The sequence below is a fragment of the Molossus molossus genome, unplaced genomic scaffold, assembly GCF_014108415.1.
Source record: "Molossus molossus isolate mMolMol1 unplaced genomic scaffold, mMolMol1.p scaffold_m16_p_5, whole genome shotgun sequence".
NCBI lineage: Eukaryota > Metazoa > Chordata > Mammalia > Chiroptera > Molossidae > Molossus > Molossus molossus.
The window spans coordinates 66,203,714-66,227,227 of NW_023425388.1; the positions used below are offsets into that span (position 1 = coordinate 66,203,714).

Genomic DNA, 23,514 nt, shown 5'->3' on the forward strand with positions numbered 1-23,514 from the left:
TGTTTTAAAAAAGTACATGCTCAATTGTAGAAAATTTGGAAATTACAAAAAGGTACAAAGAAGAAAATAAAAATTGACCTGCATTCTCATTGTCCAGAGAAAATTCCTCTTTGCTTTATGGAGTGTTTGTATAACATTTGTTTTCAAAATTGGGATCACACAGTAGGTGTAGCATTTTGTAACCTACTTATTTATGTAATCTTGTATTAATGAATATTTTCTTATAACCTTAAATATTCTCTGAAAATGTAATTTTAATGACTGTTTAATATTCTGTTCAGTGTTAAAATTTCATATTTTTGTAATAATTTTCTTATTGTTGGGCATCTATATTGGTTCTAATTTAGTGATACTGTATAGTGCTTCAGTGAGCATATACATAAACCCATCATTTTCTCTCAGTTCCTGATTACTTTTTTTGACCATATTCCTAAAATGGGAAATACTGGGTCAAAGGGTAGGGCTTTGTTTTTGTTTGTTGTTGTTGCTGCTGCTTTTAAGGAAAATTATACTTAATTAAAACAGGATCTTATATTTAAGAATCAATATATATGTATATATTTGTGTTTATGACATTTATTCTTATATTCCAACAGTGATTGATTTATTTATGGATTTGGAGACATAGTAACAAATCCTTACTCGGTGTCTTTGGCTCATATGTTGAGAATTTTTACTGGAGATTATAAACCTACAGTTCTCTCCCATACCTTATCTTGCACTGCTTTTGCTCAAGCAAAAGTTTCTCCTTGCCCCTAACAAATACTCCCTTATTCAGTGACCTTTATTTTCTAACACCCTTGCTTGATATTTGGGAACAATTTTAAGGCTTTTAAACAGTTTTAAGATATTAATCCTCAAACACTTGAGAGTGAAAGTCCAAACTGATAACCTTTCTAGAACTCTGTTGGCAAGAGCTGCATCATTTGAGGATGCCTACTTTTATTGTATACTTGTTTAGCCTTGAGTGTTTACTTTTTATTTTTTAATATTTGCTAGTTTACTCAGTAAAATATGGTAACGTTGTATATTTAGGGGTGGGAAGAATGACAGAAATAATTTTTTTTCCAGCTTGTAACTGAATAAAAATTGGAAGGAGAAAGCCAGGTTATAAAACCCAATGTTTAAAATTTATCTTCTTAATCAGGCTGCCAGCGTGATCTAAAAGTTCATTTATTCAGTTCTTTCAGGTTACAGATAGGGGAAACTGAGATATAGAAAGAACGTTCTTTGACTTTCCCAAGGTCATAAGCCAAACAGTGGTATAAAAAAAGAAGCTTGGCCTATTTTTTCATAACTAGTCTAATGGCTTTTCCACAAAGGTCCCTTGCTGCCCTCCAACATTCCCTTTGCCACCCTAGTCCCATCTCCCATCTTCCTCATAAGTTACTACTTTTCCCACTTAGATGCCTAATTGAATGATTTTTATCCTTGAGTTTAACCAGGATATTTGGATCATTCTGAGTCAGTTCTTCCTGGTACATATACACTGTATCAGTCCTGCAGATACAGTTCGCTTAATACATGGAAACTTACATCTTTGAATACTTTTTTCTATTCATGATTCATGTGTTGCAATCTACTCTTGGAACAATAATTATCCTTACATAGAATTGTCTTTGTTCTCTATGTTTATTATTTTTTCCATAATTACTTTAATCTCTTCATTGATTCTTTCTGAATTACTGTGATTTCCTTTCTTCTGTTCTTTGCTGTTTCTAGTTTATTAGATCTATGGTTGTTTTGCTAAGCTAGGAAACAAGTAGTGAATTATTATAGACCAAAAATTGCCCCTCCCCCACCCCCGCCATAAGATACCCATGTCAAATTCCAGCAACCTGTAAGTATTATTTGGGAAAAGGGTTTTTGCAGATTTCAGTTTAATTAAGGATCTTAAAATGAGATCATTCTAGATTATCTGAGTGGGATCTGAATCCAAGTGAAAGCTGTCCTTAGAAGAGATACACAGAAGAGAATAAACACACAGAAGAGAATAAACACACAGAGGAGGTAGCTGCTATGTGACCATGGAGACAGAGATTGGAAGATGCGCATCGTCTATGAGGCCAGTAAGTCAAGTAATGTGGAGATCTACCAGAGGTAGAATAGACAAGAAATGGCAGAAATGGGTTCTCTCCTATAGCCTGCAGAGGGATTGCAGCCCTGCTGACGTCTTGATTTCAGATTCTGGTCTCCAGGACTGAGGGAATAATTTCTGTTGTTTAAGCAACTCAGATTGTGGTATTTGTTACTGCAGCCACAGGAAACCAAGACAAGGGCCAAAGCAGTTTTCCTTTTTTATCTTTCTGTTGTATTATGATCTTATCTTTGGACTTTTGTATTTATTTTATGTTTTTATTAAGTTCTTCTGTAGCATTAAACTTTTGGAAGTAATTTTTTTCTGCCTTTTTTTAGATTGTTTTCTTCCAAATACAGTTTGTTTGGCTTTTGCATGTTTTTCTGATAGTGTGTTTGTGTTAGTTTTTTCAACTTTCTTATGGTTAAATTGGGCAGCTCTTTCCAGATGTTTGTTTTAATATTACTTCCATAAATTCCTTCTCTTTTTCACCTTATTTTGGATATTCTTTTCTTCTAAGAATGTAATTGTTGTTTTTAACTCATTTGTCTGTAGCTTTGAGGGGTGTGTTACTGAGGTAGAGAAGTCTCCTAGCTACTGAAGTTCTTTCTGAACATCTTTTCCACCACCAAAGCCAGGTGTTCATTCCACTTTTGTGGGCTGGCTTTTCTGCCTTTGCTGAGGTTCACAGGTGATGTAGAGGGGACTTTGGGGCAGCGGGGAGGAATAACTGTAGACCCTCCTTCCCTTACCTTGCCATCCCCCTCCATAGCTATCTATGGCATTTTCATGTTACACTTTTTACCACATCAAAGAGCATCATAGAGAATTCTTAGTATTTTGTCTGTTCACCATTTTACTTCAGAATTGCTTCTGGAAGTGTTAGGAGCCATGCCATGCTGCTTGTGGCTTCCGTATTTCAAAAATTTTTCCCCCTTGATTTCCCTCTTTTGTAGTCTTTAGGAAAAACTGCTCTGTTCATTGTTTGGTTGCTGATGGTAAGTTTTTGGTAACTAAAAAACAGTTATCTTTTTCTTTGTTAGTTATGAGGGGAGAAATAGTGGTGATGCTGATTCATTTCATTTTCTCAACCTAGAAGATGGATTATTTTTCTTCCTCCCCTCATGTTCTGCTCTCCTTCACAACAGTCATTTTAAAGAGGGTATTGGGGGTTTTGGAAGGGGAAGAGAGGAAAAAAAATGAGAGGGGTGTGTGTGTGTGTATCTAAAGGTCATGTTTATCTTAAGGTGTACTGAATAACTCATCTCACAGAGGTAGGAAGCAAGAATATGCAGGGGCTGCATGATGGTCAGGTTATACTTCTAAATATATTGGTGGCAAAGCTGCACCAGGTGTTAGACTGGTGGAGTTAGACTGGACCTTGGTTCAGCAACCTATGTACTTGAATTTGGGCTAAGAGTCAAAACTCAAACTGTAAGAGAAAGTTTACTTAGAAAGTCACAGAAGTAGAAGTGAGCTGTAGAAGAAATGGGCTCGCTCAGGAAACAAATTGCAGAGGCAAAAGAAGGGCCCTTCAAGCTTAGGAAAAGGAAGGCAAGGAAAAGAAGCCTGGAGGGAGGGGTAGCGAGCCGTGGAAGATACAGTTTTTAATTAAAACCACATAGGTGTTTTATTTCCATTGATGGCCATTGTTTTTCTAAATATAGCACAGTAAGATGTTTAATTTTATAATCTGTTTAATTAGAAGTCATTCACTTCTCCGTGATTTCGATTTTATTTAAAATATCTACTAGCTAAAAGAGTCAAATGATTTATCTGATTTTGCTGTAAATTGAATATAGGGGAGAGATGGTGGATCTATTCTTCAAATAACTATTTTTGAGTTGCAATGAATATGTACTGAAGTATCAGACAATAAGTCATTTTAATTCAACCTAGTGCTACTAAAATGGCCTTCAAAGCTGCATAATGGTATAGATCCTTGCCTGTTCTCCAATCCCCCATCTCCATTTTTTTTTTCTCACTGTGCTTGAACCACATCCCCTACCCCCTTGTTTGCATCTTTTTAGGGAAGATATATTTTTATTTGATTTTTAATGGCTTTATTGAAATATAATTTGCATACCATAACATTCACTCATCTAAAATATACAGTTCAGCCCTGGCCAGTTTGGCTGGGTTCGGTTCTCGCTAGGGCCATATAAAAAAAAAATTAAATTAAATATACAGTTCAATTATTTCTAGTATATTTGCAGGGTAGTACAACCATCACCATAATCTACTTTTAGAACATTCTTATATCATCCCCAAAAGAAATCTCTTACCCATTAGCAGTCACTCCCCATCTGCTCTTTTCACCACCACCCCTCCCCCTTCAGCCATAGGCAGTCACTAATTTACCTTCTATCTCCATAGATTTGTAATTTTGGACATCTCATATATACAGGATCATGCAATATGTGGTCTTTTGTAACTGACTACCCTTCTTTTATTCTGTATTTTGTTAAACTCCTTCATGTGTCTTTCTTTTTTCATGCCTTTATTATCTTTTCCCACCCCATTGTCCTCTCCTCCCCTTCATCTACAGGACCTGAGTAGAACTGTTGAGGACAGGACATTGTGTACATGACTCATTCATAGGATTGCCAGGAGTTGGAGCTTCTGACGCGGTGGCCTGTAACAACAATTTCATTTATGAAGTGTGAATGAGCATTGAATGGAGGGCTGTATTGGATTGAGTAATGGAGGGACTCAACTCAGAAAAGTCTTCAATGGAGTTTTGGTCCTGTTATTTGCATATATTCACGCCAGAAGCATTTGAAAAGATTTTTGAAATTTTATTTCTACACATGAGTTAATTTCATAATATGGGTATTCAGTAGTACCTTTTTCTGTCTGGCCTTTTCGTAGAAGCAGATTGATATATATTAGTAATGGGGTTGACACTTGGAGTTAGAATAGCTCTTTAATTCTCACCCGAGGATATTTTTCCATTGATTTTCAGATAGAGAGGAAGGGGGAGAGAGAGGAGGAAGAGGAGGGAGAGGGAGAAAAAGAAAAGAAAGGGAGGGAAGGAGGAAGGAAGAAAGAAAGAAATCGATGTGTGAGAGAGACATCGACTGCCTTCTGCACAACCCTGACTGGGGCCAGGGATCAAACCCGCAACCGAGGTACATGCCCTTGACTAGAATTGAACCTGTGACTCTTTGGTCCATAAGCCAACGCTCTAACCGCTGAGCCAAACCGGCCCAGGCGAGAGCAGTTTCTTTTTATGTGGCTCTCGTTCGTTTGTGATTTCTGATAAGTCTGTTAACTTCCTGGAGCCTTAGTTTTCTCATCTGTGATGTGGAAGTAATTTCATGCACTTTACCGGATTGCTGAGATTACGTGAGGTATTATGTTAAAATAATTAAGTTACAGGAAATACTGAACCCAGATTTTGAATAAATAATCCAGATTTCATTAATGCATTTTCTTTGAACAGAAAGCTCTATGAAGGAAGGGGCTTTGTTTGTCATATTCATTTTTTTTTCTGTGACCCCCATTTCCTAGCATGATACCTGTCTGTTATACAGATAGTACTTATTAAGCATGTAAAGAATTAATAATAACAATGCACCTGTATTTGAACCAAAAATTGTACTGTTACCTTTTTTTCCTTTTCTGTTCTCAAGATTTTTGAGAATTTTCTATTACTGAGCCTACCATGTGAACATTAATATGAGAGAATACTTACAAATTAGAAAGGATGTGTATCGCATAAAGACATGAGAGAATTAATATTTTAATAAAACCACACGGAGACCATTTATTAAAATCCAAGTATTCGAAGTATAGGATTGACCCTTTTCCCCCATTTTAAATAGCACTTACTCTTCCACTGATTTCCTTTTTAAAATTTTAGGAGTGCGTTTTCTAGTGCTTTTGCAAATTGTGGAGATAATGGTATAAAAACAATTTACCCAGCAGTCTCTCTTAGCATACTTAGGCTGGTCCTTGCCTGATTTATCATTAGGTCAACTAGAAAACAGTAGGAGATGACAAGGACCATCTGCAAAGGGCAAAGTATGACATGTCAGTGTTTCCCAAGGATGAAAGTTCTTTTTCAATCTGAAAGTGTTTCCCACCCTTAAGTCCTCTATGTATGACTCAGCAGTGTGAGAAGTACTCTGCTCTGGCATCAGGTGTCCCAGCATGCTCTTCTACCAGCAAGAGGATCAGCCATATCTCTTAAGCAGTGGCAGTTGGAACCAAGTCTTATAGTCCCACTGTGAGTGTAGGACTGTGTCATTCTAGTGGCCTTTATTTAACAGAGCCCAGTTAGCATCTCTTCTAGCACAGCTTTGTGGAGAGACATACTAAGTGGATTTTGCTTTGTGGATTGACCCAGTTGATCTGTCTGTACTGTTCCTCTTTGAAGAGGTGGACCTGGGATTTGCCCTATTTGGCATTGCCCTATTTGGCATTGCCCTAATGGCATTGCTAGGATCTTTAAAGTTCATTTTTGTGGGGAGAGAGTTGGGGACGGTTAAGCCAGTTTTTAGAGGGAAGAAGAGAGGGGCAAATATAAAAACCAGCAAGGATTTGATTCTGAGTAATTCAAATCAGTTGGAACAATATTATTTTATATATTTTTCTCTTAGGCATATTTCTTACTAACTATAAACATAGCATCATTACTCATATAGTTGTAAATGTAAACTAAAAATTAATTAGTCACTATTTGAAAATGCGTGGTGTCCCTTGCAGAAATGGAATTGATGACAGAACTCTTACTTATTACCTGGCTATTTCATTTTTCACTACTAAAGTGATTCTTGTAAAGGTCTTAGAGGAAGTATACTATCTCACTTACACTTCAGTGGTTTAACTAAATCTGTAATAATTTAGCTGTATTTCCCCTCAAGATTATGCCGAAAAATCTTATCCTGTAAATGGATTGTGTTTTAAAAGTTCATCTGTTGTTTTGGAATTTAGAACATATTTTCCATTCAAAGTTTTGTAATTATGTAAAATAAAAATGGTATAGGTTCCCAGATTATTTTACAAAAACCTAACTAAGCCAGATTAACTCAGCTACCTACATATTTACAGTGAAAAATTATAGAAAGTAATGATATTGCAGGAATAGTAATTAAACAAAACTAGAAACTCCTAAAGAATTTTTTAAAAATTCTCCTGAATGCTGGAACTTGATGGATAAAGAGATTTAATCTGAGGGATATAAGAAGTAGACAGATTTATGGGAGGTTGACAGACCTTTCTGAGTACTTTCAGTAGCTTTGTAGGTTGACGGCATTGGCTTTTCAACTCATGCTATCCTTTTGCTTACCAGCTAATGTTACAGTTGTGTGTTTATTTTAACTTTTGAGTGGAATGGAGAGAGTAGGGGAGGAAAAGAGAAAGTTTTCTTAGGGAACCAAGATTTGGAAGAAGAAAAACAAACACAAAGAAAGTGGAAGTAACCTAGGATGTTGCCTGATGTGGATTTAATTGACATAAGAATACTGCAAGTTGAAGGATGTGAGGGGAGATTCCTGTTGGGGGAGAGAATGGGGGATGATAAGAAAGTGTACTTTACTAGACATGAGTGTGTTGGTCAGTAACTGGTGCTGGGTGTCTTTGGAAGCTGTTTAGAACTGGGAGTGAGGAACAGTGTGCTACCTTGGTATTTATATATGCACCAACTTCTGCATTGGTTTTTTTGTGATGTGGGACAGCAACCACCACCCAAATATTACATACATTAGGGGTACTTTTTAGAAATGAATTTTATTATTATTATTATTATAAGCAAATACGCTGTTATCTTTAAACTTATAAAAAGTAAAATAATGTAGTTTAGCCACATCAACAGGAGATTCCTAAAACTGTGTGATATAGAGATTTAGTTTTCTTTATTGATTAGAAAAATCATGCTTCCCTACATTTTCAATCTCCAATATGTTTCTTATTTAGAATAAATCAGTCCAAAAGAGGAAGAAAAGAAAAAGGCAATGTTTCTTCTATTCCTGCAAAAGGAGCAGCTGTGGTTAACTAGTGGATTATTACTTTGTATTCTGATAAATCTGTTCAAGTGCTTAAATGCTATCCACTCACTGATTTGATTTCCCTCAGGGGAATTCTGGCTCTCCTTTTACTCATTTTTTTTTTTTATTTACTTATCTTTATTTTATTTTTTTCATTTACTCATTTTAAATGATTTGTCACTCTGGTAGCCTTTTATCTCAGGCTGAATGAAGTAGTTTATATTAAAAAGTAATTTTGCCTTTATTTTTTAAAATACATTTTTATTGATTTTTTTTTTTTTAAGGGAGAGAGAGACAGAAATATCAATGTGAGAGAGAGACATCAATTGGCTGCCTCCTGCACACCCCCCCCCCTATTGGGGAGCGAGCCTAAATCCCCGGTATGTGCCCTGACTGGGAATTGAACCGGGACCTCTCAGTCCATGGGATGATGCTCAGTCCACAGAGCCACATTGGCCAGGCTAATTTTGCCTTTATATTAAAAGGTATGAGGCTTTTAAAAGTGTGATTATATTGGAGTGAGTTATTTTTATGAATTTGTTATGGAATAGAAATAAATGGTTTGATTCACTTGAATTTTTATAAGCATTGGGAAGTGTATTAAACTTGGGATTGGATAGCCTGGGTTATAGTTTTTAGTATTAGTTATCTTGAGCAATTTTACTTACTTCTTGAGCTTCAGTTCTGTCCTCAGTTTAGTACTGGCTCTACCTCCTTCACAGAACTGTTAACCTATGTCTAAACATGTTAGTAAACTATTAAGTGCTCCACAAATATGTTATTTGTGATGATGATGGTGCCATTGGTGTGTGGTGATCAAGGTTGGTCCCAGGGACAGTCTTTGCGTTTTCTTCTCATCCTGTTGTGTGACTCAAACCTTTTGAGAGGTGATTATAGGGTCATTTGTCATCTTAGAGGAAGAGTTAGAGATATTTATTTTAGTGATTGTTTTGAGACCGTTAGCAGTTTTCAAAGTATAGTGGAATCCTGTAGGAATTTGTTCACTTATAAATGAACAAAAAACAGGGTGGGGCAAAAGTAGGCTACAGTTGTTTATATGGAAAATAATACAATAATAAATAACACAAGAACAAAACTGATTTGTGTACTCACTACTGTAAACCTACTTTTGCCCCACCTTGTATTTTACAGCCTGCTATGTGCATAGGCATATCATAGGCCTATTGCAATAAATATTTGATAAACATGATTGCTGCCCTCATGGATTGGAAGTTGTTGACATAAAAAACCTGTAAGGTCCAAACCTCTAAAGAATTTTCATAAGGGTTTATTTCAACCAAAACTGGTGACAGTTTCCGGGAAGCAAGATCTCTCAAATGCTCCAAAAAAGAATAATTTTTCAGTTTCTTTTATGCATTTGAAAATAAGGAGGGGATGTAAGGAATATTACATGAAGGTGGGAGAAAGCAAAGCAGGGATTGGATTACAGGGGAGTTGTGTGCTCTCTTGAGGGTGGTTACACCTTCTAGTGGTATTCCATCATTTCAAAGGTGTGTTAACTTACATGCATAAGAACAGTGGACAGGCTTGCTTTAAAACCTTTCATTAAAGAAGTTATAGGCCTGAGGCCTGAATAGCCACCATGACCTGCCCAGTTATGAATTTATGATTTATTACAGCACCCTTTTTCATCCACATTGTTAAATTATAATTGGTAAAGCAGTAAGCAAGTCTCCTGGAAGAAAACGAATCCCATCCTGCCCTTTTCCCTCTACCTCTGTTCATAATTCACCAGAACATTTTAGGTTTATAACCACTACTTTAAAATGCATGTAAATGTGTATGAAAGTTTGTATGCCATGCTATAGGGAAATCATTTTGGATTTAGGGGTGGGGATAACTTTGGTACGTAGTTCAGAGGAAAGACCTAGTGAGCTGTTCCATTGCAGGAACTTGGGTTGTCAGAAGGCAGACAAATCCATTATAAATTTTTTGTAGAGCATTGATTTTAATATTATGCTCACTAAAGACTGGAATAAAATATATCACCTTTATAAGGACTATTTCCTGTCTGGATTTGTGGCTGCTCAAGATTGAAGTTGCTGCAACTGTGACCACTGAATCAGTGAATCATTGTGCTTTTTAAAGTACTAGTCTAATAAGTTTACCATTTACTCTTTCCATCCAGGTGTAATGTACTATTTCTTCGGTAATGTGGTAAACTTCCTCATTAAGAAAAATTTTAATGTACTGTTACTTTCCCGTCATCCCAAATTTGCAAATCAAGCAGATAAACATATTTAAGACTTAAAGATTGTAATGTAAATTCATAAAAGATGAAACTTTATACACACTGTATATCTTTTAGACTTTCATGGGAAGTAACCTGTTTCTAAAATACATCTTGATATTATTTCAAGTGAGGGCTTAAGACCAAGTGAAATATTTATTCATTTGGGGCTTAGTTTGATTTTATTTCAGGTCACTGGTGTTAGAAAAAAGGGAAATGTGCTTGATTCCAATTCATGGTTTATAAGTAAAATAATATTTAAGTTTAGACTGTTGAAAATTAGCATGGCTTATTCTGGTTTTTGGTTTGTTTTGTTAAAAGTAAAATTTGGGTTTTAAGAGAAGATGAAAAATGAGTCAATTAAAATTAGTTCAAAAGGAGTGTGGTGATATTTTGAAGTAAAAATTTGTGTATCTAATAGAGCCTTTGCATCAGAACCGTCTATAAAATATCTCAAATTTTCAGTTTTGCAGAAAATACAAAATTTATTTTAGGATCTCAGCCCCTGTGTGTTATTTTTATGGCATAATCTTAAGCAAAGTAATGTAGTAGGTACAGGTTTTAGAGTTAATGGACAGGTGTGAATCCTGTGGGTACACTTTATTGAAGGGGGGAGTTACCTTTTTTAGCACCTTAGTTTTTCCTGTTTGTTAAATGATTAACCTGAGTACATCACAACGTTGTAGGAATTAAATGATATCTGGTTTTTCTTAAAGCATGGTAGCTGGAACTGCATTAAGAATGATTTTGGGCCCTGGCCGGTTTGGCTCAGTGGTTAGAGCGTCCGCCTGCGGTCCGGAGAGACCCGGGTTTGGTTCCTGCTAAGGGCATGTACCTCGGTTGCAGTTTGTCCCCGGCCCTGGTTGGTCGTGCGGGTGGCAGCCACTCGATGTGTCCCTTTCACGTCGATGTTTCCCTCTCTCTCTCCCCCTCCCACTCTGTCTGTACAAAAATGGAAAAATGTCCTCGGGTGAGGATAAAAAAAAAAAAGAATGATTTTGGGGGTGTTTATTAAAAATATAGTTTCCTGAGCCTTACTACAGACCTACTGAGCCTTTCTAGGGGTAAATTCTACAATCTTCATTTTTAGTTAAATGTCCCAGGTTATTCTTATGTCCGCTGTGAGTGGTGCTTGCAAACTGTAAAGAGTACTTAAGGAATATACTCACACATATTAATATAAACTGAACCTCAGACCTCCGAGATGTCCCTTGCTCAGTTCTTATCCATTGCTGCATATTGATGCTCTACAGAAACAAGAATTATTTGTAACAGGGTTATAAAACAGTAATTCTCCTACCTGTAAATAAATCCACATGTGGTAAGTCGGCTTTGGCTGCTTACTGTTGCCATATTTTCTGTAAGCCTTCTATTCTGTTTTATTACTTGTAAGGCCTTTCTATACAACCTTATCCCTAGAGCTTTGTATCTGATCAGTGTAAACATAAGAAGAAGCAAAAGCATTGCTTAATGTTTAGCATGAAGTAGTCAGTTCCAAAATCCTAACAATTCTGCATGAGTGCTGCTAACATAAATTCAACAGTAAACATTTGCTGAGCACCTGCATTGTGCTGAACCCTGTGCTAATAAGCACTAGGGAAACGTAAATGCTTCAAATGTCTGGCTTTCCTAAGAGCTCTTAGTCAAGTTAGGGCTCAGATTCTTTTTTTTTTTTTTAATCCTCACCCGAGGACATTTTTTCATTTTTTGTTCAGATAGAGTGGGAGGGAGAGGGAGGGAGGGAGAGAGAGAAAGAGAGAGAGAGACATCGACGTGAAAAGGACACATCGAGTGGCTGCCACCCGCACGACCAACCAGGGCCATTGACAAACTGCAACTGAGGTACGTGCCCTTAGCGGGAACTGAACCCTTGTATCTCTGGACCATAGGCCTCCAGCCACTGAGCCAAAGCGGCCAGGGCAGGGCTTAGATTCTTAACTTAAAACATGTGATAAGCACTATGGTAGGACTCATTAAAAGAGTATAGCAGAGCAGAAGAATGTTTTTTTCTGTTTCCACTGCCAGTAATTCAGAGTTCAGAGAATAATTTATCAAGCACTAACTGTGTGGCATAACACTTAAAAAAAACACAAAACCCTGCTTAACCTGTTACTTAATCATCACAACATCCCTATATAATAGCAACTATCTTCACTTTATAAATTAAGTGGTAGAATATGTGATTCAAACCTTGGAATGACTTCAGAGTCCATATAACACCATTATGCCTCTCTCTTAGGACAAAAACTTGACTGAATTTTTTTTTTTAAGGGGAATTCTATGTTTCTTTAGAATTGATGCTTGTTAATTTCTTTGGCATGGCATCTCCCTGTGATTGAAAATGCGGTATTATTGTGCTGTCAAGGACTCTGGAGTTTTTTCTGCTTCATCTTTATCCTCCGTGTTGTCCTATTTCTAGAAGTGATATACAGGGTAACATCTCCAAAAGCCAGCCCATGTATGACCTTTGTTCATTTTGTTTTCACCTTTTGTTTACTCTTCCTATCCCTAGAGAAAATTTAGCAATTCTTTTGTATTTTCCCAATTTTTTGGTTAGAATCATATGGAAATAAATACTATCTAAGGCAGAAAAAAAAAAAAAGATCCTGCTAGAGGGATTTTTATCACATCAAGGTTACATAGAAATTGTCCTAATTCTTTTTTTTTTTTAATATAATATAAATCATTAGGGTTGATATGACTGGTTCAGCTGCTTGGTTGGCATTCCCTTTCTTCATAGTTTTGCACCAAGGAATGTGAGCCAGTTGCACTGTGGCTACGGCTTCCACATCATAGAGAAGGGACCCTATTTCATGACAAAAATAAGTTTGTTTTAGAATTTATATAACTGATTCTGTGGACCTCAGTTCCTTCTTTTTATTTCTTTGCTTATTATTTTTATGTTGTTTTCATGTTTCTAAGCTGTTTTGTTTATTTTGGGGAGAATGTCTTGTTTTTTTTAAATTTTAAAAAATTTTTTATCCTTACCCGAGGACATTTTTGCATTTATCTTCAGATAGAGCAGGAGGGAGAGAGGAAGGAAGAGAGAGAGAAACATCGACGTGAGAGAGACACATCGAGTAGTTGCCACCCACACAATTACAACTGAGACCGGAAATAAATTGCAACTGAGGTACATACCCTTAGTGGGAACCGAACCTGGGACTCTCTGGTCCCCAGGCTGACGCTCTAACCGCTGAGCCAAACCGGCCAGGGCGAGAGTACCTTGTTTTAACAGAAGTTCCTTAGCCAGTTACTTAGGATAAAGAGTTGTTTGAACTTTAATTTAAAAACCAGAAAATTTGATATTGGTCAGTGTTTACCTTCAGACAGTCTTAATCACGCCTGAAAGTATTTTCTTGTTTCTTTTGAGTAATTTATATAATACTTTTTCTAGAGTATTAGCCATATTGTTGTTAAATGTCTGTAAAAACAGCTATCTGGTATTTCCCTTTCTGCTAGAGAAACAATAGGCAATTCTATTTTCTCTACTAATACTATTGTTAGGTCAAAAACCTCATAAAAATACTTCATATTCCTTTTAGTCACATATGGTGGTATGTGGTTTCTCTGGGCTTTTGTGACAGATTTTAAACTCTCTTATTTCTACATGGAGACTTTATTCTTGAGTTAAAGAAATATTTTATAGAGGCAGTTATTAGTGACTTCATTGTGTTTGTATTGGTAGTATGACTTATTAACATCTCTTTTTTTTTTTTTTTATCCTCACCCGAGGATTTTTTTTTGTACAGATAGAGTGGGAGGGAGAGAGAGGAAGGGAGAGAGAGAGAGAAACATCGACGTGAAGGGACACATCGAGTGGCTGCCACCCGCACGACCAACCAGGGCCGGGGACAAACTGCAACCGAAGTACGTGCCCTTAGCGGGAACCGAACCCGGGTCTCTCCGGACCGCAGGCCGACGCTCTAACCGCTGAGCCAAACTGGCCAGGGCTTTTTTTATTTTTTTTATTTTATTTTTTTTTATTATTAACATCTCTAAAAGCCTCTCAGTTGAAAAGTGTTACAGTTGTTGCCTTTTCGCAGCTCATGAATCTTTAGAAACATTAAATTAAATGACTAAAGTATGTTCAACTTTGAGATTTGTCATTCTTATAGAATGAGAATGTCAGTGTCAGGTACTTCCTAAATAATTAAACATGCTGGGAGTGACCTTTGGTTTTTGGATGCTCACTCCATACTTTGAATGTGGACCATGCATGTTATGCTGTAACATTTGTTCATCTCTGGGTGGATTTGTTTGAAGAGTGACTTAAGAAGACTTAAAAAATGTAACCACAAAGTGTTCCATACAGGCACAAACCTGTATTTGAGAGATTGAGAACTAGGCTGCACATATTAATTTGGGATATACCTAAAACTTGTAAAAATTGTATTCTGTATTTAACAGCCATCAGTAGAAAGTGGTTGTTGTGTTGTATGTAGGCCATCTTTCCATTGCCTCATAAGGAGCCTATTGTGATTTATATATTTAAAATTTATATATTGTGGTAAAGAGTAGGGGATTTACTTGTCATCTAGTTATAATAGGAAATTAATACCACCTGAGTGCATTTTAATTGAAATAGAGGATCCCAGGAGTCCTCTGGACAGAGGGAGGGCCTGGAGCCTAGCTACCCACACTGTTCTGTTGTTGCTCCTTGGAGACAGTGGCACTTTGGGGAGACCAATTTTATTGTAATTGGTTTGAGACTCACTTATATATTCTGGGAAGTTTAGTATTAGGCAAAATGGTGACTTTTAAAAAATGAGGCAGATTTGTTATGATTTCTAGTTTTTGATGAGTATTTTGGTTTCTTGGAAGCAGAGATGTTAAAATGCTGCTCTAATGCTAAGATCCAAAATTATCCCCTTTTTAGTAGCAAATGTTAAATGATTGAATATCACAGAATCAATGTGCTTTACATTTTTGTTTTCCATTTTTTGGGGAAGATGTTTCAAAATCTAATACAGGGTATCTTTTAAAAGAGCTTTCCTTAGCTACTGATAACTGAATAATTGAAGCCTGAAAGCTGTAAAAGATTATTCATTTATTCTCTTACAATTTATTCTTTTTACATCATATTTTCAGAAACATCTGCTTTGGAGGGGTAATAGTATATGAAGTTAGTCTTTCAGCTGTAGTAGGAAGGTTGTAAAATAAAGCAGAGGCAACATGAGGCAAGCAACAAATTCTGTTAAAGCTTTGTGATGTTGGACAAGTTACTCTCTCTTAGTCTTACTTTCCTCATTTGCATAGTAAACATAATAATATGCCTCTACATTTATTATAAATAATAGAGTGGATGAACAATGAATTGGAAATTTCTTTGTACAGTGAAATTTTATACAGCTGTTATTTTCTTGCTAATTCAGCAAATTACAATGCCAAGTGATGACACGCTTTTCCTTGGCACAGTAGCTGCTGACTGTCCCAGGTTCTACTAATGTTCATGCCAAGTCATCCCCAGTGATACCTTGCCATTCCTTATAGCTCTGCTATTTCAGATCTCTGATGGAGCAGTCTATTAGCTCGATGATTTCTGAATAAAAATTCCAGGATGCTTGAAGTAAAAAGCCTGTAAGCCACTGTTCTTAGTATACCTGGGGATTTTATAGTAGTAGAGTATAGCCCATAAGAGTTCTCAGCAATTTTTCTAAATGCTTGAAAGAAAGTGAATATTTTAATTTCTGCTGAGATAGTAAGTCATTTTTTTAAGATAATTTTTTACTAAATGTACAGGAAGGTGAAAAGATTGGTCCTTGTCCACATCCAATCAGTTTCAAATTAAGAGACCTCAAGAGTCTCTTTCAGTGATAGCTTCTATAGGACCTGTTTGTTTACTTTTCTACTTTACTTTTAATATTTTTGCAAAATTATCTCATTTGTGCGTATAGTTGGGGTTGAAGAGATAATAAATCCCAGGGTTGTGTTGGATAGCTTTCATAGCTGATTCTTCTTAAGGTTCAGAAACCATTTCTCTAAAATGTGAATTTATTTTTCGAAATGCAACCTCCTGAGGAGGCAAGAGGGGAAAATCATTCCACAATCTTATATTGCTTAAATTCTTTTCTCGGAGCAAGAACAAAGCTGTGATTGCTGTTTTTGTTATTGAAATGTGGATATACAGTGGAAAAGCATACGTTTTGCTTATATCCCAGACAGCTTTTGTTTTCAGTTAAAATTGTGGAGTACCACAGTGATTCTTGAAATCTATTAATTTGTCTTAATTAAAAAATAGTGATGCTTTGTTTTGTGAATTAGGCCCGTGAAATTTTGTAAGCACCTTGTTCAGAGGAATTATTAATCCATAGTTCTTGATTTTTTTTCCCCCCAATCTAGTTTTAACTTGGATGATCTAGAGAGAGTCAGTCAGACTGATGACTTCTGCTTTTTATTTTCTTTGTGACAATTTGATTATAAGAAAATGTATTCAATATTTTGGATTTTAATCTTTCTGGGTCTAACCTTTCTAGATCTTTTGATGAAGAATTTAATTTCAAACGACTGTAATTCTGTCTTTAGGAGTGCTATAATACAAGTATGTTTTTTAATGAAGAAGAAAATAATTTATTATAAGGTCTATAGTCAACCTGAAAATTTGAGTTAAGGTTAACATGGTCAGAAACAAATAATATAGAATATTTTTGGGGATTGGAACATGATGATTCTGAACTCAGATTAAACTAATTTTTTTTAGCAAGTATACTTAAGATTTATTTTACTCGAAAGTAAGATGTGAAGGGAGCATTTGAAAACTTTGAGAACTGCTATATATGTATTGGCTTGTGCTGGTGTTGGTATATATTTAAAGCATATATGATATTGTTATAAATAAAAATGACGTTAACAAGATTTGAGTTATTCTTTCTACAAGTGGTGTTGGATTTGTTGCTAACTAAATCATGGCTGTTGAAGTGTTTCACCTTGGAGCTGAAGACATATATATTTAAGATGGATGGCCATAAAATAATATAGGTTGCCAGTTACTGACTTTTGTGTATATTAATACATCTGTGAACTTAAATGGCTATAAATATTGGTTATAATATACCACTAATATTTGGATGTTCATTTATCAAGCAGTTTCGTATTTGGTAGGAGAAAAACACTCAAACCATTGGAAAATCAGATCATATATTTTATCTTTTTATATGTGTGAGGTACAAATGAATACTTCATAATCTTGATTTGTTATCTAGAGTTAAATATTACATTATTTTTTCTTTTATTGGGTTAATATGAATTCAGTCAGCATCTTAAAAATAAAATTGATAATTAAAGTAGTAGAGGATGAAAAGGGAAATGTGTAATTTAGTCATTGAGCCTGTGGACTTATATTGTACTGATAATTGGTTTTAGATTTGTCAGGGAAGAGAGAAGAAACAGAAATCATAATTGCTACTTCAAATTATTGTAGTCTTAAGATTCTGTGTGTATTCTGAAATCAATAAAAGAACAATTTAAAGCTCTAAAATCAGGTGCTAGATAGCATATTATGGTTTAGATAGTTTAAGAATTGAGAGGAAAAGATGATTGTGAACTATGCCAAGTAGGAAGTGGCTGTTGAGCTTGACTTGCAGAGAGTCTTTGGATTGTTCCTGGATCAGAGGAAGGAAGGCAAAAAAGATAAGGAAAGGGTCATGAGTGAGCAGAAACCCCAGAGCCAGTGAGCTACCTGTGAATGAGGCTAAGTTCAGAATAGGTTTGACTTTTTTTTTTCCTTTTAAGTTTTGTGTTTCTACCCCCAAATTAACATTCCCTGTTACTTTCCCCCATCAGACCTTTGGTAGGTATTCCACTATTTCCTGAAAAGGAAATAAGATATGGAGAAGCAAAAATCTCAAAGCCTTACCTTCCTAAAGGCAGAGTGGTGTGAATGGAGTTAGCATATTTGGACATTTCGCTTCACATATTTTATTTTAAAGTAAAATAAGGAAGCCTTGAGGAAATAACTAGGGCTTTTAGAGTTGGACAGATGGGTCCACCTTTTTCCCCATTATATTTAATATGGGAACAATACTATCAACTTCATAGTGTTGTTTCCATTAAATAAGGAGTCATTAAATATAGCCTGGTATCCGGTCTATAGAGTGACTGAATAAATGGTGGTTAAAAAATACTTAAATTGAAACAAATAGTTGAAGTAATTATATATGATAAACTAAGATAAACATTTAAAAATAATTTGTGGCAAAGAATATAGTTTAATTTGTATACTTTGGCAGTCTTCTCTGTTTAATTCCTTATATTTCTCATTTTTCTGTACCTTTTTTCTTTTAGGAGACAAGGATGGCAGTAAGGTGACCACAGTGGTGGCAACTCCTGGACAGGGTCCAGACAGGCCACAAGAAGTCAGCTATACAGACACTAAAGTGATTGGAAATGGGTCATTTGGTGTGGTATATCAAGCCAAACTTTGTGATTCAGGAGAATTGGTTGCCATCAAGAAAGTATTGCAGGACAAAAGATTTAAGGTACGACCCTTAGTATTTCATGTATTTCATTGCTATCAATACATGTAAATGATTTTTTTCAGTTTCTTTTTGCTTCAAATTTTATTTATCGTGCATATTTTTGTTCAGCTCAACTATGTGCAATAGTGATTTTATTTTCTGTTATGTATTTTGTAGAGACAAAGTTTACTGAAGATTGCCTTATTATTTTTGAACCACTGTTATGAGTGATTCATGTATTTAAAATGCTGTGAAAGGTACATTAAAACATCTTAATTTATACTTTTAAAAACTTACCTCTCCCTGCCTTGAGTCTCACTGGTGTAGGAGACCAGAGAAATGCTGCCTGTAGCAGAGGATCATTTGATATTTCTTACTATGCTTCCTTTCTTAAAAAATTTCCTTTGAATCTGTGATTCAGCACTACCACCCTCCCCCCAATAATCTGACCTTTCTTATGTACCCCTTCCATCTGCCACTATAAACCAGCAATCCTAACAGTTTGTTTTATTTTATGTCTTGCATTATTTCTAGGGGATCCTGTGCATGGATATTTTCAGATCATCTGTATGTTATGATAAGTGGAGAGAGAGGAGACCTGGGCTATAGTCAAGGCTCTGCCATTAGTAAGCCATGCAGTTCTGATTCTTTCTCTACTCCTCCCACCTCTGCAACATTTTATTGCGAGTCTCTCATGTGCTAGGAGTTATGCTAAACATTAAGGGATATAAAAATAAATAACAGGTGATTAGCACACAGTCTAGTGTCTGTCTGTATGCTCTAGAATGTCTCAAACATTCTAAGGTGGTTTTAATTTTTTTTTTTTTTGCCAAATAGCCACTGGATCTTGGTGTCTGAATGTTGCACTGTTATTTCAAATTGTCAAGGCTTCTTATACAACCCTGACTTAACTTTTCAGACCCAGTGGAAATCATTTCTATTGGTTCACATTCCTTTTATCCTTCCTTCTAATGGCATTATCATTCACCTTGTTATTCAGGCTCTTCCATTCTCTAAAACCTCCCAGTCTCTCGTATCTCAGTGCCAGTCATTGTCAAACTTGGTTGATTTATTTTTTTCCTCACTGTCTTGTTGATCTATCCCTTCTTTCCTTTTTCATCACTACTTTTCTAGTTAGGCCCTTGCCATTATTTGACTTAACCACTTGTAAGACTCTACCTCTGATCTTCTCACTTCTAATCCCTTCTTCATACCAACACTCCAATAATCCCACAATTCAGTTTGGTCATATTGTTCCTCCTACATACAAATCTTCTATGGTTCCTTATAGTCTAGAAAATAAAACCTGCCCAGTTCAATTGTGCATTCAGGAGCTTCCATAGTCTTGCCTAATCTCTAAATACTCATCTTTCCAACCTTTCTGTGTCACTGTCCTTAATCTGTATTGTTCTTTATGGCCTGTCTGCTTTTATTCAGATTCCCATTATCTTTCCATATCACTCCCATTCTTCTGCTATCTAAATCTAAGACCCATGTCAAATTCTATCTTTTTTTTTTCTTTTTTTTAATCCTCACCGGAGGACAATTCTTCCACTTTTTGTTCAGACAGAGTGGGAGGGAGAGAGGGAAAGAGAGAGAGAGAAACATCCACAGGGAAAGGGACACATCGAGTGGCTGCCACCCACACGACTAACCAGGGCCAGGGGCAAACTGCAACCGAGGTATGTGTCCTTAAGGGAAACTGAACCCAGGTCTCTCTGGACCGCAGGCTGATGCTCTAACCACTGAGCTAAACCGGCCAGGGCCAGATTCTTTATGAAATTTCCCAGATTATTCCAGCCAGCCATATGGATTTTGCTATTCTAAATTCCTTGAACATTAGCAAATTCCAAATTTTTTTCATGACAAGGTCTCCATTTTTATTATGAATATCTCTTGGATACCCATATATATATATTCAATATTTTTTGTTTTGTTTTTTATCCTCACCCGAGGACATTCTTCCATTTTTTTGTTCAGGTAGAGTGGGGGAGAGAGAGAGAGAAACATCGATGTGAAAGGAACACATCGAGTGGCTGCCACCCGCACAACCGACCAGGGCCAGGGACAAACGGCAACCGAGGTACATGCCCTTAGCAGGAACCAAACCCGCGTATCTCAGGACCGCAGGCCGATGCTCTAACCGCTGAGCCAAACTGGCCAGGGCTCAATGTTTTTTTTAATTAGTAGTTGATGATAGCAAATACTTACAAATACTTATTATGTACTCAATGATCTACTAAGGTTTTTACATGAGTAGTTTTATTTGAGACTTAACATTAGTATTGTGAGATTGGTACTGTTATTTGGATTAGGCAAACTGTGCACAGAGAAATTATAAATAAAGTTGTCCAGGATCCCACAGTTAGCACATGGATAAATGGACAAATATTTGAATCCAAGTAGTCTGACTCCAGAGTGTTTTTTTAATTAATTAATTTATATATTTATTTATTTCCTCACCCGAGGACATTTTTTGGTTTGTTTTTTGTTTGGATAGAGTGGGAGGGAGAGAGAGAAACATCGATGTGAAAGGGACACATCAAGTGGCTGCCACCCGCATGACCCAATCAGGGCTAGGGACAAACTGCAACAGAGGTATGTGCCCTTAGCAGGAACCAAACCCGAGTCTCTCTGGACCGCAGGCCAACGCTCTAACCACTGAGCAAAACCGGCCAGGGCCAGAGTGTTTTATTACATTTTATCATCACTGTATCAAAACATATTTTTTAGTTCTTTTTTTTTTTTAATTACAATTTTTTTTTTAATTTAAATTTTTCCCTCTAGCATACTTAGGTTTTTCATTTGAAATACCTGTTCATCTGTTTCTGTATGTATCTATCCCTCTTAGAACTTTATCCCCATGACTTTTTTTTGTTTGTTTGATTTTGTTTTTTCTTTATTGACTATAGAAAGAGAGAGAAGGAGTGGGGAAAGAGATAGAAACATCGATGAGAGAGAACATCGATTGGCTGCCTTCTGCACGTCCCCCACTGGGGATTTGGCCCACAACCTGGGCATGTGCCCTAACCGGGAATCGAACTGGTGACCCCTGGGTGCATGGGTTGACACAACCACTTAGCCATGATGGCCGGGCCCCATTATTTTTGCTCAAAAAAAAAAAAAAAATCTGTGAAACACTAACCTGGTTCCAAAGGTCAGAAATATACAAGTGTTTTTCCCTTTTATTCCCTCTGTCTTGTTTTCACTCATTCTCTGTAGATGGCCAATATCATCATGGTTTAGTTTATTTTTTCTGTTTTTTTGCATAAATGAGCAGTTAAGTGTAATTTTCTTGGTTTCTTTCTTACATGAAAGGTAGGTAATACATTAGTGTGTGTGTGTGTGTGTGTGTGAATTGTACTTTTTTGGGGCCCATTTTAAAAATGGATTTTTGGTCTTCTCTTACCTCTGAAGAGTTTACTGTGGATTTAGTCTTTATCTGTGATATGTGTAGTATTTTTACTTTATGTATTATTATTTTTGCCATGTAAAAACACCCCCCCCATGTAGTCAGATTTATTGTTCCCTTATCATTTCTGGATTTTGAGTTATGATTAGAAAGCCTTTTTACTATAAAGCCTTTATTTATAGAAAAGCAGTTTCCTCAGGTAAAGTAGATTGCCTTATTTTCTTCTTATAGTTATAAGATTTTACTTTTTATATTTAGATTCCTGATTCATTTGAAATTTATTCCTGTGTATGGTATGAGTTATTGATCTAATTTTTATCCTTTCTAAATCATTAACCAATTGTCTCAATACAATTTATTGAAAGGTCTATCTTTGTTGCACTGATTTAAGATGCCATTGTTATTATATGCTAAATTTCCACCTGTACTTGGTCTATTTCTGGACTTTCCATTCTTTTCCAGTAGGCCGTTTACATATTCCAGTGTCAGTACCACATTGTTAATCGTAGAACTTTATAGTATGTTCTTTTTGTCTAGAAGGGCTAATTTTCCCTTGTAGCTTTTCTTTTTCATGTTTGTCTAGCTATTTATTAGATGTTTATTTTTCCATATGAACTTTGGTGGTGTTTTTGTTTTTTGTTTTTTTTTGCTAATTCCATAAAAAAGTTTGTTGATATTTTTAATTGGAATTTTATTAACTTTATAAATTAGTGAGAACTAATCTGTATTATTTAATTACCATTCTAGGAAGCAGAGGTATCTTTCCATTTGTTCAAGTTAACTTTTGTGTCTCTCAGGAGTTTTACTTAGCAAGCTCATGATGTTTTTTTGTTAAGTTTATTTCTAAGTATTTTATTGCTTTTGTTGTTATTGTATAGTTTTGTTTTTGTTTTTTTGTTTTTTGTATATGCTAAAAAGTGACAAGCTGCTGACTTATGCCAAGCTCTGTTCTTTCCACTGTGTTCTCTTTTCTTTGTGGAGTTGAAATATTCTTTGCTATCCTTGCTAAATGTTAACTGTTTCAAAAAAATTTTTTTATAGTGACCAATTTATTTTTCTTGATTATCATAAAATAGTAAATTCTGTAGTAAATAAAAAATTAAGTAAATAAAATACTTAAAATTCTGTAGGTTTACATCTATGATTTACATAGCTACTGGCTAGGATTGCATTAAATAATTACGTATTTTCAGGAAAAGTTTGGATTGGAGTCTTCTCCTTGCTCCTTATTAAATAAGCCAACCTTGCTGAATCCTGCTAATGTCAATGAGAGGCAGTTTGTTTTGGTGAAAAAACAAGAAGAGAGAGAATGGTCATAGATAAAAAGA

The 23,514-nt window shown here is 35.8% G+C and overlaps 1 protein-coding gene across 2 annotated transcripts in view; it reads left to right on the forward strand.

The window, feature by feature from the left end:
* GSK3B (glycogen synthase kinase 3 beta) overlaps positions 1-23,514 on the forward strand; it is a 179,611-nt gene that overhangs the window by 43,619 nt on the left and 112,478 nt on the right. For both annotated transcript variants that reach the window (XM_036243905.1, XM_036243903.1), the window contains exon 2: positions 18,602-18,795. In XM_036243905.1, coding sequence (XP_036099798.1) covers positions 18,602-18,795 — 194 coding nt within the window. The remainder of the gene's footprint in view (positions 1-18,601; positions 18,796-23,514) is intronic.